The sequence below is a fragment of the Coloeus monedula genome (assembly GCF_965178545.1).
Source record: "Coloeus monedula genome assembly, chromosome: 1".
Taxonomy (NCBI): domain Eukaryota; kingdom Metazoa; phylum Chordata; class Aves; order Passeriformes; family Corvidae; genus Coloeus; species Coloeus monedula.
The window spans coordinates 98,368,120-98,385,865 of NC_138781.1; the positions used below are offsets into that span (position 1 = coordinate 98,368,120).

The 17,746-nt window shown below is 41.5% G+C and overlaps 2 protein-coding genes across 2 annotated transcripts; one reads left to right on the forward strand and one right to left on the reverse strand.

Moving 5' to 3' along the window:
- Positions 1-4,525: 4,525 nt before the first annotated feature.
- On the reverse strand, positions 4,526-9,983 carry ACOT13 (acyl-CoA thioesterase 13; the record flags this gene model as incomplete). Its single annotated transcript, XM_082281733.1, has 3 exons — positions 4,526-4,682; positions 6,799-6,983; positions 9,945-9,983. The coding sequence occupies 3 exons, from the start codon at positions 9,981-9,983 to the stop codon at positions 4,526-4,528; spliced, it is 381 nt and encodes a 126-aa protein (XP_082137859.1).
- TDP2 (tyrosyl-DNA phosphodiesterase 2) lies at positions 9,982-16,248 on the forward strand (the record flags this gene model as incomplete). The annotated part of the gene is given in 9 exon segments (XM_082287971.1): positions 9,982-10,024; positions 10,027-10,076; positions 10,078-10,326; positions 10,400-10,488; positions 12,396-12,563; positions 13,586-13,677; positions 14,140-14,258; positions 14,646-14,816; positions 15,625-16,248. Coding segments are annotated over 9 exon segments (1,263 nt in total). The 3' UTR covers positions 15,907-16,248.
- Positions 16,249-17,746: the final 1,498 nt, after the last annotated feature.

Consider the following 17,746-nt stretch of genomic DNA (forward strand, 5'->3'; position numbering starts at 1 on the left):
GAACAGCTTTCTGGAGTGAAGTAATGAGACAAAACACTATTAAAGCCCTTTACATAAGGTCTGCAGCAGTAGGTGCTGCTTCCTGCTTTGTGCACCCCAGCTGGGAAGGAGCTCGTGCAGCTCACTGGATAGTGCAGATGCTGTGGAGGGCTGCATCAGCTCTACAGGTTAACTGAAGCTACAGTACTGAAGTAATTTCTCTTCTGCTTGGGTGACTGAAATGCTTTTTAGGGCTGAAGATATCCGTGGGCTACTTCTGCTTGGGAAGGATTTACATATGGAAAGGTCCCTTAATTTAAGCACAATTACTGTATGCTAGAGCACCCACTAAACAAAGTGCTCTTCTGGACTCTGAAATCTATTCAAGCAGCTACTGCTTTTAAGCAAAAGAAATCAAAGATCCAGAATTTTACTACAGTGGTACAAGCTCCAGGTACTGTCTTAGTTAACAAAAGTAAGGGTCTTCTTGTTTTGGTGGAGTTAATTTGGTTCTTTTTTTTTTCCTGAAGGATAGTAAATGCGCCTTGTTTGATAAAAGCTGGCAAGTAATTTACTCTCTTTTAAGCGAGAACTGTATGTGCTGCTGTGTCTCACAACCACAGCAGCTTGGGATCGTGCTCTGGTGGTAGCAGTCATTCAGTGAATGCATTACAGAATCACAAAGGTGATAACTGTCATCGTCTTGTTCCTGATCTCAAGTAGCAAAATAGGCATCTAAGTGGGTTTTTTTCATTCCCATGGACAATGATGTAAAGGAGAGGTTTGGGGGGGTTCTGGCTAAACGGTTTTTTTGCAGATGGAAATTTCTGAAATTGTGAATGATATAATGCAGTTGGAAATTCTTCCTTATGCCCTGGCAGTGGCCCAGAGCCAGTCAACGAAGCTGAACAGATTTGAGTTGCTGTTCAGAACAGTTACTTAACAGCCTAATTCACCTCACATCCATGCCCTCCCCCCAATCCCCCTAAGGTGGAGATGTCTGTGAATTTGAGAATTGTAAACCAGCAGCTCAGCCATGAGACCCCTGTGATGGGTGGCTTGACCTGAAAGACTAACAAGGAGTTCTGATATTTCAACGTGTTTCAGCAGGGACGCCCTTCCTTACCTTCTCCCTTTTTTATTAGTGACAAGATGAGTCTTCCCAAGAGCTGGAATCTGTAATGACTAAACCACTTCTCACTGCATCTTAATCTGTGATCTGTATTTGCCCTGATTAGCATCTGGACCCCTGGTTTCAAGTGCCAGTGGGAACAAGTCTGTTCTGATTCCTTATTTTCTCAAGGCATCTGTAAAGCACAGCTGTACATAGTGCAAGCCCGTGGGTGTCAGTCTGAATGCATTTGTGCAATAGCAGTGACGTGAAACCAGCATGGAACACTTGGCTGGCCAGGGTACTGCATGAAGTGGGAAGCTGAAGTTACTTTCACTGAGAGAGACAAACTGTTCTTCAACATGTTTCATACCACCATGTGGTCTCCATAAGAAAAGACATCTAGACCTAAGTATAATTTGGGTGTTCGGTATGTTTAAAAGAAAAACCCCAAAACACAACAAACTGCAATATGGGAGGGCTGGTCTCTTTTTCAGATATGATACTTACAGTTGTCTGTCAGTTACTGGACATGCAATCTGGTATACTACTAAGACTCACAAGATGAGCTCATGAAATCACTTTATTTGCTTGCTTGTAAGGGAACTATGCTTAAATCTGCAGTGATGGAACCAGGTCAACCCCACAGGAGGTCTGTTTGTTCTGATGTCAGGTGGAGCCATGTACCACTTGTCCTTACTACGGCAATTTGTTTCTATTACTTTCTCTGAGGTTCAGCTAAGGTAAAATAGATTTTTCAACACACAGGTTAGACTGAAATCAGTAAAGAACACTCCCAAGTATTAAGTCAGCTTGCTCTCAAAGCTAGGCAAGCTCAATGGTGGCAATTCCTTCTAAGATCATTTCTGTGCCTGAGTTAAGTTGTGAAATAAATTACGAGGTCAACATAATGCTGCTGGTGAGGGACAACAGACAAGGTTGTCTTAAAATAATCAGTTTAATTAACTGCTTCTGAAATAACTGGCCTGCATATTAATGATGTCCCTCTTATTAATTAGGCAGTACTAAAGTACTGTGCTGAATAGTCTGTTGTAAGGGAGAAGAGAATTCATTTGTTACTTCAGGAAGGTTTATTTCCGTTTCCCTCTCAAGCCTGAAACAGTCCTTGCCAGGCTTGAATGGGAACAGGAGGATACTGTTGTTTCCATGTTGAGGTTTGCCACTCTCAATTGGCCTGGACACTTTTCAGTTGTAATTATGCAGATATGATGAATGCTAAGTGATAGAATGGGACCACTTAACTCTGATAGGTTCTTGAGGCAGCCAGCGCTAATTGAGGGAAGTCATGTTAAGTTGCAGCGGGACAGTTTCACAAGGACAGAGTGGCCCCAGCATGTAGAGCTGAGAGTGTTCTCAGTATTTTGGCACATAATGGATTTGGCACCTCCTTCATTCTCACCCTCTGTCTTTTATTTCAGGTAACAAGTCGAAATCACTCTTGTGTTCCAGTGAGGGGGTGGGTTTATAGCAGTTGGAGGGGAGCAGTTTTAATATCCACTTCTATTTCCTTGCACTCTATTACATGAGTAACACACGTAAGGAAACTGGTAACCTTAAGAATGAGAAAAAAGATGACTGGAGATGCCAGAACATGTTAATAGGAATATAACCAGATCAGCAATTTCCAAAGTCAGTAAGTGTGTCCAGTTGCTCTGATGGATCCTCTCTGCTCATCCAAGTAATTGCAGAGGAACTGGAGGTGCTTAAGACTCATAACAGCGCTCCAGGCTGAGGGAGCTGTAAAGTGAGAATTTCATATAGTGAAGCATCTAGTTCTGTTGAGCAAAGATTTAAACCAAAAAAGGTTACTGCTGTAGTAAGCACCTTTGCAGAACTGTTTCAGCAAAGCATTGTGTTTCTTTAAATGGAATTCAGGGATGATTTCTGCGCATGAGTGAGTGCAAGTACTCGGGGAAAACCAATTATGAATGCACTGCTGAAGAGAGGCTGCTACTATTAAAAGTTCAACTAGCCACAAGCAAGTAAGCCGTGTATGCCTCTGAGACGGCCCCAGAGAAAAAGCTTTTTTGAGACCATATATACCATGAAAAACTGTCCTAAACTTGCAGCAAAAATACATGTTGGTAGCCTGAGCCCACTGTAGGTATTTTTTAGACAACTTCCACTGAAGGGTTAGTTATCCGCTCATATTACTTGTTTAAAAGTCCTTTTGGAAAGATTAGTAGAAACATTAGTAAACTTGTACAACTCTGTATTCAAAATCAGTCTCTACAAACAGGTCATTTAAAATTACTTCTTTAGGTTTAGGAATGCACAGAAGAAAACCCTAACTGCCCATTTCATCACAAAACTCAAATGACTAAAGACAGTGAGTCAACTTCCACAACAAAAAGGACTTAGACATGCCATTTACTAGTGACTAGTGTAGATTAGCTTTTTGTGACAGGAGAAAAACATGCATTTCATACAAAGCATTGCTGTTTTTATTGCAGCTTGACAGCATTACCATGAATCATTTGCCAACAGCTTGAAAAAAGCAGTTAAGCCTGTCCACAACAGTGCAAGAGGATACTAGTTACCAGCTGATGAACAGCAGCTTAACTCTACCACATTCAACCCAGGTCAGATGATCTAGAACCTTAGCCTGAATGAAAGCTCACCAAAATTATTTTTTTACATCTTTAACACGCAGCTAATGATTTTTAAACAAATATAACCACAACCTCAGGTAGGTAGAGGTGAAATGCCCACAAGATATAACTGCATTTTCACATGCAGGGATCAGAGGGAGATGATGGCACCTCAGGTGAATTTGCGTACAAAGGTTTCACCACACCCTCTCTCAACCAGTCTATGCTGGCAAGCTTTTACTTAGTGCAAAGAGGCTACAAAACTATGAAACAATCTTTAAAAAGGTAGTTTCAGAAAGCTTTATTGAATACTTCCTGATTTGTTACAGCATCAGTAAACTACATTTTGCATTAACCTGCTTTACACTTTCAAACCAGTTTAGCACGATGTTATAGGAACCCTGTACTATCATCTTAGGGAACAAATACAGTTTGTAAGCACATTTAGTAGAGTTTGAGTGTGACTGTAACAGGCCCGAAGACAGGATTGCTTTGTCACATGACACCACAGGTAAAGAAAACAGATCTCTTAAAACAGTGTCGTGCTGGTAAACCATATGGCTAGTCCAAAGGCTCTTCCCTTCTGCTATCCTGACCAAAAAAAGCCAGGTGCCTCCCTATGCTGTCACACTTGTTCATCCCAAACCCAGGCTTGTAGCAATTCTGGTGGTAATTAAGAAATTTGTTCATTTATTATAGAAGTGAGACAAATTCACTTGATAGAGACTATCACAACTTTGTGCAGATGATATTGCATAAGCGAGGAAATAATTCTATTTGGGATTCTGAAGTCCAACATTATTATTTAAAATACCTTTTCATATTAATTTCCTATGAACTTTGTATGTCTGCCTTGTGCAATTAACTTTCCTGTTGCCTTATTTGTTAAATCCACGGTGGCAAATGCAAGAGTTCTTCCTTGCTTCAAAATCTGAGCTGTAATCAGTATCTCTTCTCCAATCTTAGCAGCAGAAGTGTATCTTCAAGGAAGAAAAAAAGGAACAGGTAAGAGACTGTACAGAGGATAAATCCAAGAATATTCCTGCATTTTATATTATCATGAAGGAATTAGCAGAAGTGGGTAATAAAGACACATCTCTGTCTGCCTGCTGACTTGTAAACCCCTACTTAATGGATTTGAGCTCCTCTATCTACTGGCAGAGGTAAGTAAGTGTAAGAGTTCTCTGAGAAAATGGAGGCTAGAAAGAAACCCTTTGGCTTGGTTCTGAGGAAAAGTCCGTTTTGGAACAGAAACAATGAGGTATCCAAGACTTCAGTTAAAAGTTCGCTCCAAGTCCTGTTCCAACCACTGCTGGCTCCCTACAGCCTTTCTAAACTAGTCTGGCTGCTTCAGCTCTGCAAAATGTCATTGTTACAAAAGCTCCAGAAGGTCATTTCTGTATGGAATCATACGCATAGGTTAACTGTTTCCCATACTCTGGTTAGAGGAAAGTCATGGAAATCTGGGCAGCCCTCAAATGCTGTTTCCATTCATTAGACAACTCTTAGTTTTTATTTACATGAGCAGGAGGGTGTGCTTTTAAAACACACTCTTCAGGCAATAGGAAGAAATTTCCCCACAAAGAATTCCCCTGGAAAGAATTAGGAGGAACATGATCCAACCATGATCTGAGGTAAGGGAACAATATTCAAATGTTAGAACTGCAGAGGGAAATGAAAAATTGCTGGATGTTCATCTTGTTGAGATAAATTTCATCAACCAGTCCATTTTTATACACGATGCCATGTCACAAGAATGTCAGTCACGCCTAACGCTGATGTAGCACCAGCTCCATTGGTTGACAAGAGCAGGATTTCAGCCTTGTCTCATTTCCAGAAGCTGCTGCTGATCCTCTTGTGGTTACCAAAAAAAATACTTCTGTTTCTCTCTGTTCTTTCCATTACTGAAATAGCTTCCTCATGACAACTTTTTAAAAAGCTCCTTCCCAAAAAGGAAAAAAGTTCTTATAACAATATTTGATATCCAATCTCACTTGTTCAATGAAAGCAGTAATCCAAGTTAAAAAAAGCTGTTAATATTGCTTCATGTAACATTGCCTAAAGGTAATTTTGCATCACCTCCAAAGACAGCACTTTCTTCAGATTTCAGCCCTTCTGTAATTGGGTGGACATAACTGATAGTGTCAATAATTCAGATGTTTGCCTCTTGTTATACTACTGCAGGGAAAACCCATAATCATAGGAGAATTTTAGGTTTTAATTTCCAGTAAGATCCTAGTCATCACAGTGGTAGTATGAAGCTTAAATAGGTGCTTAATCCCATCTACCCAGTGGAGAAATCAGAAGGTGCTGGGAGAGAAAGGAGGGAACCTGGTAAAGATACAGATCATTCCTCACACACTTATAAAGCTTTTTTTTTAAAAGATTTTTAATGCTCTGTGTTAGTTATTCCAAGTAGGATTTCTTCAGTTCCAATTGGTCCTAATCTCTTCATTAAAAGTAATGAAGCAAAGCTGACAAGCTGCAATACCATGATCCAAGAAAGTTTCAGAACAACTGTTTTTTTTAAGACACTTTGAATTTTCATTACAGGAAGAACTATTCTCAGTATAAAACTACCTTAAAATAACCTAGAGCAAAGGAATCTTCTTCCACTGAGAAATTCTGATTCAATCTGTAATTCACCCTCTATATGAGCACACAACAGAGGTAAACTCTTTCCTCCTTTAATATTTTTCTCTGGTTTATGGACTAATACTAAAAAAGGGTTTATAGAAAGCTGCTTACCCTAGACCTTGGGTTTTGAGGAGACATTAACATATCTGCACAAGTGAAAACTGAAACCAAACCGATTTCTTAAGACTAAAATTGACCACATATCAACATCCCTTTACATTCTATGAAGGAATGGGCACTGTCTCTTAAACACATGTAACAAGTAAAAGCTTAAGAAGGTCCAACTCAAATGGCAGTCGCCAAAAATACACACACCACCCCCTTAATTAAAAAATAAACAGGACTTCTGAAACCAAAGAAAACACACATTTTCAATGAGTGCCACAGCATGATGTACAATGGAGTCAATAGGGGAAGAAAAGTCAGCATATTTTAGTAAACGTGGTGGATGATACCTACGTGATGTTCATGTCCACACTGACCCCAGGCATTGCTCTTTCTGTGTACAGCAATGCTGCTGTTGACACCACATCCACCAGTGTGGCTGTCAAACCTCCATGTAATGTGCCACCTCTGTTTGTATGTTCCTCTTCTACTTTCATTTCACAAACAACTTTTCCAGGAGTTGCAGATTGAAGTTTCATCTGTATAACCAAAAAAAAAGGAATAAAAAGCTTACTGACAAGCAGTACCAACACCTAATATTGCCCTCAATCAAATTGAAAGTAAATCTTAACTGACTCTGGACTCATGAGACAAATTAAAAGACAGAAAATATAGTAATTCAACTGTCCCATTAGATATTTCCATACATTTTGAGCAGAAGACTGCTGCCTTAGAAAAATGTGTACTTCTAATGCAGACAAATATTTAAACTGACAGCTTAACAAAACTTCAATACTTGCTATGCTGTCAGGAATTCCTTAGGAGGAAACTGTCTTCAGTTTTCCTTTAGCTTTAATCTGTGAGTGAAAAGCCAGATTAGAGGGAACACAAAACTGCTCTGAGTATCTGTGTGTACCATAGTTGTGAAGGCATATTTGTTAGCTCACAAAATGAAAAGGAGACCACCAGTAGTTCATTAATCATTATATTAGAGCAACCTCAGTAAAAATCAGTTATTTTGAAATGAGCATTAGAAATACTAATCAGATTGGCCTCCCTGATGGGAAACTCCTATCTGTGATTAGAAGTATCCAAGGCTGTATCACAGTGTTACAGCATTCATTACCTGCATATACAGTTTTATTCCAGCCCATAAGTGGGAAATACAGAATTACAGTTCACCTACGGTACCATGCTTCCCCCTCTAACCAGCAAAAGAAGCTGGAATTTTGAGACCAAGAAGTTACTGCAATTCAGTATTTTAAAATCTGTATTTAAATTTCTTCAGTTAGTAGCACTATATTCAAAATCTGAAAGGAGATGCAAAACTGGGGTAAGTTCCACATCTATATATACCTGTGTAACTAAGACTTTGAAGTGCCTTTAGGCTATTAAAAGTGAAATATGGACATATTTTATATTTATTCCTACTAATTTTCAGGTTTTTTACAAGGGCTTTTTTTAACTTGAATGTTTCCATTCTGTTACGAGCTGATTTAAATCTTTTTTGATCTTAAAAGTTATTAAGATTGAAATGTTTCTAGTTTCACTGTTCCTTATTTATAATGCAATGTAAGAGCTCTGTTTCACCCTTTCTGATAAGCCAAAGTTTATCCAAATTTTGCAGACAAATGCTACTAAATCAGTGATGATGTAGTACAGTCTTCTAATGGAAAAAGCTGGGATTAAACTGAGAGGAAATTACTGAGGCAACATCCTAAAAGAGAAACGGCACCTATATCAATGAAAACCCAAAGTCCTAAATCAGGCATGCTGCACTGCACTGGAGGCCTAGGCTTCTGACAGAATTTTTAAGGAGGACTTTACTGATGCTCAATGCTGGGAGCAGATGGCTTCCACTCCCATCAGGGACTGGTGCTCCAACCCACCAGCAAGGCGAGGAAAGCATCTGGTCCCATTTGTCATTGCTCTGATCTGGCACTACATGCCTGCTCTCCTCGATGAAAATAGTTCAGTACTTGAACGCTTCCAGGACCTACTCAGCTAGAGCTGCAGGTCTGTGCTTCTCCCAGCCCTGCTGTACTTGTCCTCCCACGCATCTGCCTCGGGGAACAGCACACTGCTTCAGCTTCCAGGCTTTAAACACACAGTCACTAAACCCTGTGTAGATACCACATTGGAGTTAAACCAGAAACTAAGTCTGAGGCTGGAGATGAAAGGTTTCAGACTAAAATGTGTCATCTCCAGAATATGAAAAGCCTTGAGTCATTTAGTTATGGTAAGAGAGATTTCAGGTATCTCCCAGAAAAGCGGCAGTTACTTTTAATTCAAACTCAACTGTACTTTTATTGTTATTATCATCAGGTTCCTAGCATCCTAATTCTAGAAGGTTGCAGGAAAAATCTAAAAGTATTCCAGAGCAAGATAGGAAGCCTGTCTCCCAAGGCTCACTTCCAGCCAGTTACCTTTACGAGCTGAAATGCTAATACTTGCTCACTGCTTATCAGGATTTAAAAGGAGTGTAAAGTTATGATGGTGAAGTGGTGACTAAGAACTACATGAACTCTATAAATAAACCATCTTCTTAAAGCTTTATACATTTTTAAAAAACTTTATATTCGCCAACACGTCTTGGAAAAACACAACTGTAAGAATTACTTTGTGAACAGTTGATTTCTATTAGATGTATCAGATCACAGAGCTGTCAACAAAAGCACTGCTTCCATTATAACATTTGCTCCTCCACAAAGCAAAGTATATGAATCTTTACATGGCTGGTTTTCTTAGATATATTTACTCCATGACTCCATGTCACAGTTACACAAACAAATAAAAATTAAAGGGAAAGTTTAATGAGAACACTGAAACTGCTTCACAGAACTTTACTACACAGCAGCTATGCTACCGCATACTACACAATTTACCATGTAAATGAACAGTAACTTCAACTTTTCTTTGAGCATAATGTCATCAGCATGACACTGCAGCAGTACCAGTCAACTACATTGCTTTACACCAGAAGGTACAGTGAAGGTATAGTGTAAGGCCTTGTGTAGAAATTCAGAGAGCACTGGGGTGTGCATTGTGCTGTCAATCTGACTTCAGGCTGAGCTGTGAGATGTCATAACGAGCTACCTTTTTAATTTTAAACAGGGAGAAGTTTATTTCACAATTTCACGGTCCTGGAAGTTAGCTGCTTCGCATGTACTGCGAAGGAAAGAATGCCACTTGCTGAATGACTCCTGAAGGTTATGCAGTACAGTCACCTTCAGAGAGCTGCTGGAAGGCAGCTGGGTACCTAACGAGTTACTGAATAACAACTGAGTTATCGTTCTTATTATAGCAACTCTGTTTTCTACCCCGTGTTAGCACCGCGGCCACACACCCCCGTTCCGAGGCCTGCCATGCCTGCAGCCCGCAGCCCCGCCGAGGCTCGGCTCTCTGCAGCCCCGGCGGACTAACCCCCTGATCCCGGTTCAGCCTTACTCTGCAAGGGGACAGAAGGTCGTACAAACGAGCTGCCCTCCAAGTGCCCGTACCTTGCGGAGCACCCGGTCGAAGCCCTGCGACTCCAGCATGTACTTCATAGCCTCCTTCAGGCTCTCCACCGTGAACCCCATGCTGCCGCCCCGCTGACCGCCCGCGCCCCGGAACGGCAACCCCGGCGGGCGGTGCCTCCCCGCGCCTTCCGCCGCAGCCATGGAGGAGGGAGCTGAGGCGGCGCCGAGCCCGCCGCCGGCGGGGCAGAAGCGGGAGGAGGAGGAGGAGGAGGAGGAGGAGGAGGAGGAGGAGGAGGAGGAGGAGGCGGCGCTACACGTCGCCAAGCGGAGGAAGGTGCTGTGCTCCGAGTTCGCCGCCATCACCAGCAGCGACGCGGCCGTGGCGCGCCGCTTCTTGGCCGGCAGCGATTGGCACATGGAGGTACGGCCGGGGCCGGCGGGGCCGCGGGGTGCCCGGCGGCGGCCCTTCCCTGCCACCCGCCCCTGTGTTTCAGAGAGCGCTGAACGCCTATTTCGACCCGCCGCGGGGGACGGAGGCGGCGGCCGGCGGGGCGGCCCCGGGCAGCGCGGACACCGGCAGCTGGTAGGTGATAGGGACAGGGGCATGTGGCAGGAGGAGGCGGGACGGGGGTCGGGCAGCGGAGCCTCCCCGGGTGCAGGCAGGTTCCCCGAGGCGTAACCTGGGGTGCAGCGCTGCCCTCCCGCCTGGCATCGCACCTCAGCTGACGTGTACCGAGACAGGTGATTCCTGTTCCTTTTCTGCACCCGTTCTTGTCCTTTCCCGGCGTTTCTCTCCCTTTGAGAGGCTGTCAGGCTTTTGGGCTGCATTTTCCCTCTGTGGATCCTCTGGATTGGTGGATTGCGAGCCCCTAGGTGAAGGCACAGGCGCATTTTCTTCTCATTGCCTCGTCTTGTGCAGCAATACATATACAGAGATTTTACCGTACACACATTTGTATATGTGTAATTTATGCATATTTGTATTATACTAGATGTATGCATATTTATATGTCTATAACAAACTTGGCATGTACATGCACACCTTGTTAAATGTACCTGTGAAAATTAAGATGTAAGATCTGTGTCTTACATACCCAATCTCATAGCACACCTGGACTGAATGTACACGGTGTACTGAATGTATTGATCTGCATGTGGAATTGAACTTTTCCAGACCTCTGCTTGCCTAACCCCAGATACCAACTAAGTAGCATGCACCCGCTCACTTGGACACCCTCACACACCACCACTCTCTCAGTGGGGTGGGAAAGAGATTTGAAGAAAAAAGATAAAATCCATGGGTTGAGGTAAAAACAGTTTTATGGTATAAATAAAATAGTAATAATAATAATAATAGAAAATAATTTCTAATGACAAGGGAGATAACAAAAAGAGAGAGAGAAATGGAAGCCAAGAAAGGTAAGTGATGAACAGTACAGTTGTTCACCACCGACCGAGTGATGCCCAGCCCATCTCTAAGCAGCAGTTGGCTCCTCCTGGCCAATCCCCTCCAATTTCATTCACTGAAGGTGATGATCTATGGTATGGAATATCCCTTTTTCCAGTTCAGGGCTGCTCTCCTGACCGTGTTTCTTCCCAGCTTCTTATGTACCTGGTAGAGCGTGGGAAGCTGAAAAGTCCTTGTCTTGGGGTAAGTTAGCAGCAAAAACATCAGTGTATTATCAACATTATTCTGACCAGGTTTGCTTGGCAAGGTTTTGATAGTGAGGCGCTACAGGGTAGCTCCTTTGAGAAGCTGCCAGAAGCTTCCTCTGTGTCTGACAAAGCCAGTGTCAGCTGACTTCAGGACAGACCCGCTGTGGAACGAGGTTGCGCCCATCAGCGATGGTGGTAGTGCCTCTGAGATAATGTACTTAAGGTTAAAAAGTTGCTGTACAACAGCAACTGCAGCAGAAGAGAGAACTGAAAACAGCCCTGCAGACACCAAGGGTCGGTGAAGAAGGAAGGGCGGGAGCTGCTCCAGGTGCAGTACTCCCTGGGCTCTGGAGGACCCTACACTGCAGCAGGTGGATACGTGAAGAAGGCTGTGATCCTGTGGAAAGCCCACGCTGGAGCAAGCTCCTGGCAGAACCTGTGAGCCTGTGGACAGAGGAGCCCTTGTTGGAATAGGTTTGCTGGCAGGACTTGTCACCCTGTGGGGAATCCACTCTGAAGCAGCCTGTTCCTGAAGGACATAGGGAAAGAGTGGGATTATGGGGAAAGGGTTGAACTACTCAAGTGCTTTGGATTACACTGGTCACCATCTGATTAACTGAAACCAGAATGGTAAATGTTATCTTGTGTCTATAAGGAGGAGGAAGAACCACTTCCTTCACCTGTGTAGCACAGCTTTATGACTGCAGCCTGTATGTTTTAGTTACTGCGCTTTTCAATGATGTTGAGATCAATACATGCTTTAGAAGATACGGGAGGTAAGCACAGGTAGGTTAGTATTATGCGTGGTGACAAACAAGTACACTCTCTCTTTAGCATTGACCTCACAGCAGATGCAACTACAAGTAATGCTGGTGTTGGTAGTGCAGACTCGCAGCAAAAAGAGGACGACAGCAGCTTCTCACTGATCACCTGGAACATTGATGGGCTGGATCTAGGAAATCTGAAAGATCGAGCTAGAGGCATCTGTACGTACCTGGCATTGTAAGTGTAGCCTCCTCTTTGTATTGTCATATACCTGGATTCTACAGGGGTAAAGAAATGCTTCTTGATTTAAGTATTTACAAATCTTCATGCCCCAATTATCTTAATGTTAGATGCAACTGTACAATCACCTTATAAATCCTGAATAGCTGAGTTGTTATACTGACTGTAAGAGGTGTGAACCTATGTAGTGTCCCAGAGGTTAAATATTTTGAGATGGCTTTTAAAAGTCTAATAATGAGCAATATTGTTTAAGTTGCAATTGTACATTACAAACATACGTGTATCCCATACATGAAAAGGGAAAAACTGCAAGAAATTTGCAGTAGTGTGAATAACTTCATGCTAGAGCAAACTGAAACAGCAACAAAGATTTTTTAGTGCATTGTTTTCTCTTGTGGTTACTGTTAGTTGCCTTATCAAAAAAAAAGTGCAATATAAAAGCAATAGAATCTGTGCTTACCCTTTATTTTTATAGTAGTGGGAGCCTGCCTGGAATATACTGATGAGGAATTTAACAGTGACATAAACTGATTTATCTTAATACAGTAACTTCCCTGTGTAGATTAAGTTGCTTAAACAAGTAATAATTTCCTGTCAAAACAGCAGAAACCCCTTAAATAAAATCAAATTTCACTTGGTTTTGTTAACCTGGGGTGGTTGGAATCTTCAGGAGAAGATGTCCAAAGCTATTTTGCAGCTGCTTAAGTTGAATTCCTTATGTATGTAGTATATGAAACCTGCAAGGTCATGGTATAAGGAAGTCATGCATTTTATTACCATGTCAGTTTCATGTTCATAATAATAATTGTTTCCTCCCTTTTAGTAATGGTGATGTCTACGTGCTGCTAAATACAATTCAGATAGTTTTTTCTTTTTTAAAGAACAGATTCTTACAAAACCTAGGAAAATGAGGGCAAGGTGCACCTGAAGTCCCTGACTTTGTTCCATTGTGGCCTCAGAGTGTTGCGGTACTACTTCTCAGTCATTAATTGAAATTTTTCTTGCCTTGCTGATTTCAGATACAGTCCGGATGTTGTGTTTTTACAGGAGGTCATCCCACCACATCTCTCTCTTCTCCAGATGAAAGCAGGCAATTACACTATTATTCCGGGTAAGAGAAAAAACCCTCAGTTGCTAGAGACAAAAACCAGAAAATAAGGTTTGGGTTTATTCTGTCTCCCTTGCCAAAACCTCCAACCATTTTAAAGAACATTAAGAGTAAAGTGAAGAGGGAAGCACTCAGTGTTTCTGTGTTTTGGCATCAGCATATAGCTTGATGCAAATTATGCATGTGAAAAGCTTGCTTTTCTAGCATTTGCCTTGTAATTTTTTCTGCATTTTGAAAGACTGGTAGCAAGGGTAGCCAAAAAGTACTATAGATAAGTAGTTTTTTAAGTATTTGCATTCAAAACATCTGAAGAAAATCAGACTATTATTACACAGCTTTTCACTAATGACTTAAAAATCAACGTATTCTCACAGATCGTGGTAAAAAGGCCTCTTTCAGAACCTTAACTGTCTAATGGCACAGCAGAAGATATCCTCAAACCTTTCTTTCCTTGGTCCTCTTTAGGTAACATAGATGACTATTTCACTGTCATAATGTTAAAGAAATCAAGAGTGAAGCTGCTGAAGCATGAGATAATACCTTTTCCAACAACTGCCATGAAGAGGAACCTTTTGGTTGTGCATGTGAGTGAGTCAGGATGTACTAAACAGCTGTACTTCTGCCTTCCAAAAAAAAAATATTCCAAGAAAGGCTGAACTGGCTTTTTCTCTATGACAGTCTCAAACAGCAGAAAAACTTCTTCTCCAAGCATACAAACCCAGTTGCATTTGATACTGACAAATCTTTTATGCAAGTTACTTACCATACTTTATTTTCAAGTCTCATAGCCTCTGAAAACAAAACTAAAAGCCTGTATCCTTCTGTAAGCCCCTTTTCTTCAATGTAAAACGTGTATGTGTAATATTAGCCAGAGCTCTGTCATTCAGTAATTTCCTTTGTGATTAGATTTTTGTCGTTGAGCTTCTTATCGTGATGCAGGTAGTAACACTGCCTCTTTGTTTCACACATAGGTGAGCGTATCTGGTGTTGAACTTTGCCTTATGACCTCTCATCTGGAGAGCACCAAAAATCACTCTAAGGAGCGTATAAAGCAGCTGCAAATAGTGTTAAATGAAATGCAGAAGGAGTCTGAGTCCACCACTGTTATATTTGGAGGGGATACAAACCTCAGAGACAGCGAGGTAAATAAAAATAAGCAACTTTGCTATCTAGAGAAGGTATTCTGACAAAACCTTCTCAGGCTTTTCTGCTGTCTTTATGAGAAATTACCTGCTTAGGCAGAACAGAGGTATTCAACACTTATTCTTAAAATTTGGGACTGTAGAAGTAAGTAGACGTAAGCATTGTTATGGCTGAGGTGATTTATATGGAGAGCCCTTCCCAGTAACAAAATGCTGTATTAACAATAGTTATATCTGAGCAGGTGCAGGCAGATTTGATGGAAGTTTTGACCTCAAAAACATCTTCCGATTTTGAGAACCTGATCTTTACTTGTTCAACTCTCCAATTCCTTGAGCTTCTAGAGTCAATGAAGGAAGGGCATGCTCTGGAGAAATAGATCTTAATCCCCCGTAATCAAGACATTCAAAATTAGAAGTAGTTTTTGGCTTCTGATACTAAAAGTGAAATTTGTGCATTATTACTAGAAGGTCAGAGTTTCAGCTCTCCCTATCATAAAATTCCGTTGCAGTGAACTGGAACAACGCTGGTTTAGGAAACATAGTGTGTTGATCCCTATACCTCAACATTTCAGAGCTGAAAATGTATTTTGGAACATTTTTTGGATTTAGAAAGTGCTACAGGAATTGGTTATGCTTAGAGTATCTGGAGAAATACCATAGTTTAGAAACATCTCTAACATCTTTGATTTTTAACAACTTACATTGCGCAGAAAAAAAAGCAATGCTGTGGCGATTCAGTTGTACTTTTTTAAGGTACAATTTGCAAATTCAGTATCTCGTGGAATTTTTTTCCTCCTTCTGCCTTCAGGTTACTAAACTTGGTAACTTACCTGACAACATTAAGGATGTGTGGGAGTTTTTGGATAAACCTCAGCACTGCCGCTACACTTGGGACACGCAGTCCAACACCAACCTGAATGCAGCCTACAAGTGCAAGATGAGGTTTGACCGTGTTTACTTCCGGCCTGCAGTGGAAGGGGGGCATTTTATTCCACGAAGCATGGACTTAATAGGTTTGGAAAAACTAGACTGTGGCAGGTTTCCTAGTGATCACTGGGGTATTCTGTGTAATTTTGATGTTATATTATAAAAAAGAAAAAAAAGGCTTGCAGTATTAGTTTTTAAGTGATTTATTCTTGTTTTTACAAAATTTTATGCTCTCAGTTTAAGGTAGGGCATATTTAAGTTCTCAACTCTAATACATTCTTTGCTCTTGGCGTCTGCAGGAATGGCTTCATTTCAAGCCAGGTTTCCCTTTTCTCATTGTATGCATCCTTTCTTAAATCACATTTTAAAATATTTATTTTTAACAATATCTGCGAAACCAAACATTGTAGTTTTAAAATGGCAGGAAAAACCTGTAAATAAACATACTCAGTGATTTCAAAGACACTTACTTTGGCATGTATTATGATCTCATAATAAAGGCTGCTTTTTTGTATTTTAAGACTACTTTTATTGTGCCTTCATTGTTTATTTTATAACCGTTACCATTATCCTTTACAACCTTGTCTTTTGTAAGTGGTTTTGCATTAGCTTCTGAAGTTTGTGTTGAATGTACACACCCATTCAGGCAAGACAGAGAAGGAGCTGAGGAAGGAATGACTAGAGTCTTACAAAATAAGAGTTTCTTAAGTAGAAATCAAACTACTATTAAACAGATTTAAGAACAGTATGCCTTCTATTTGGCAAGAAAAGGGTATAGGCAGAAGTTGTTCACTTGGGATGGTGTATACCTTACTTTGTGTTTATTAGCCTGGATATGAGATGCAGGTTAAGACGTGTTTCAGTGAGCTCCTAGAAGCTCTTATAAACTGCTGGGCAAAGCCTGAACAGCTCAAGGCCTTGCTGACTTCGCAGATCAACCAGACCTTCTTACTCTAAGAACTGTGTAATAATCAATCTCATAGAAGCTGTTGTTCTATAGATGTGCAGTGCACTAAGCTGATTTAAAAGGGAAAGCCTCCTAACTTTCTGATGTGAAGTTCAGTGCACAGGCATGGAGAAAAAGGAGAGATAACCCGTGAGTGATGTGAAGTGAACAGAGTTTGACAGCCTGAATTCTTTTACTTCTTTTTATTGTTGTCATTTGTCTTTGGTCTTGAGCCCAAAGCTTACAAATAACTTTGTAAGTTATTTGCTGCTCTACTGTGGTGGCTTGGTTCCACCTAGCAGCCAGTCTGCCACCCAGCCACTGTCTCTGTCCCCTTCCCCAGTGCAGTGGGAGGAGAAAATCAGACAAAAAAAAGAAAGCTTATGGGTAGAGATAAAGACACTTCCCAACTGCCCTCATGGGCAAAACAGACTTGGTTGGCAGAACTTAATTTGTTTCTGAAACACAGCAAGTTTGACTGGAACATGAAGAAGAACTTCTTTACTGTGTGGGTGGTTGAGCACTGGATCAGGCTGCCCAGGGAGGGGATGGAGTTTCCCTCACTGGGGATATTCAACAGCCTTCTGGACATAATCCTTACTAATGTGCTCCAGTGGGCTGACTCTGCTTGAGCCAGCAGGTTGGGCTAGATGACTGCCAGTGTTCACTTCCAGCCTTACCCATTATCACATTCTGTGACATTAATTTAGGGCCAGTAAAAGTGTTTGACCATCCTTTCAGTAAAAATACCCATCCTGGTGTCCAGTCTAAACCTCTTCTGAACAAGCTAACCTTAAACTCTGCTTCCCCTCATCGCAGGAGCAGGGAGGCCTGAGGTAGGTGTGGTTTTCTGTTCATTCAGCAGGAGGCCAGGTGACCTTCCTAAACAAGCAAATAAACCTCAGGATGTTAATTCATCTCCACAGAAATCAGCTGCAGAAGTCTCCTGTTCTGCTTTCACTTCTTTAAACAGCAAATTCCTTTTATTAAAGGTGAAAGAGAACAGCCTGTTTTGGGAAGGATGTCTAATCCTTGATTGCTTTCAACATACCCCATT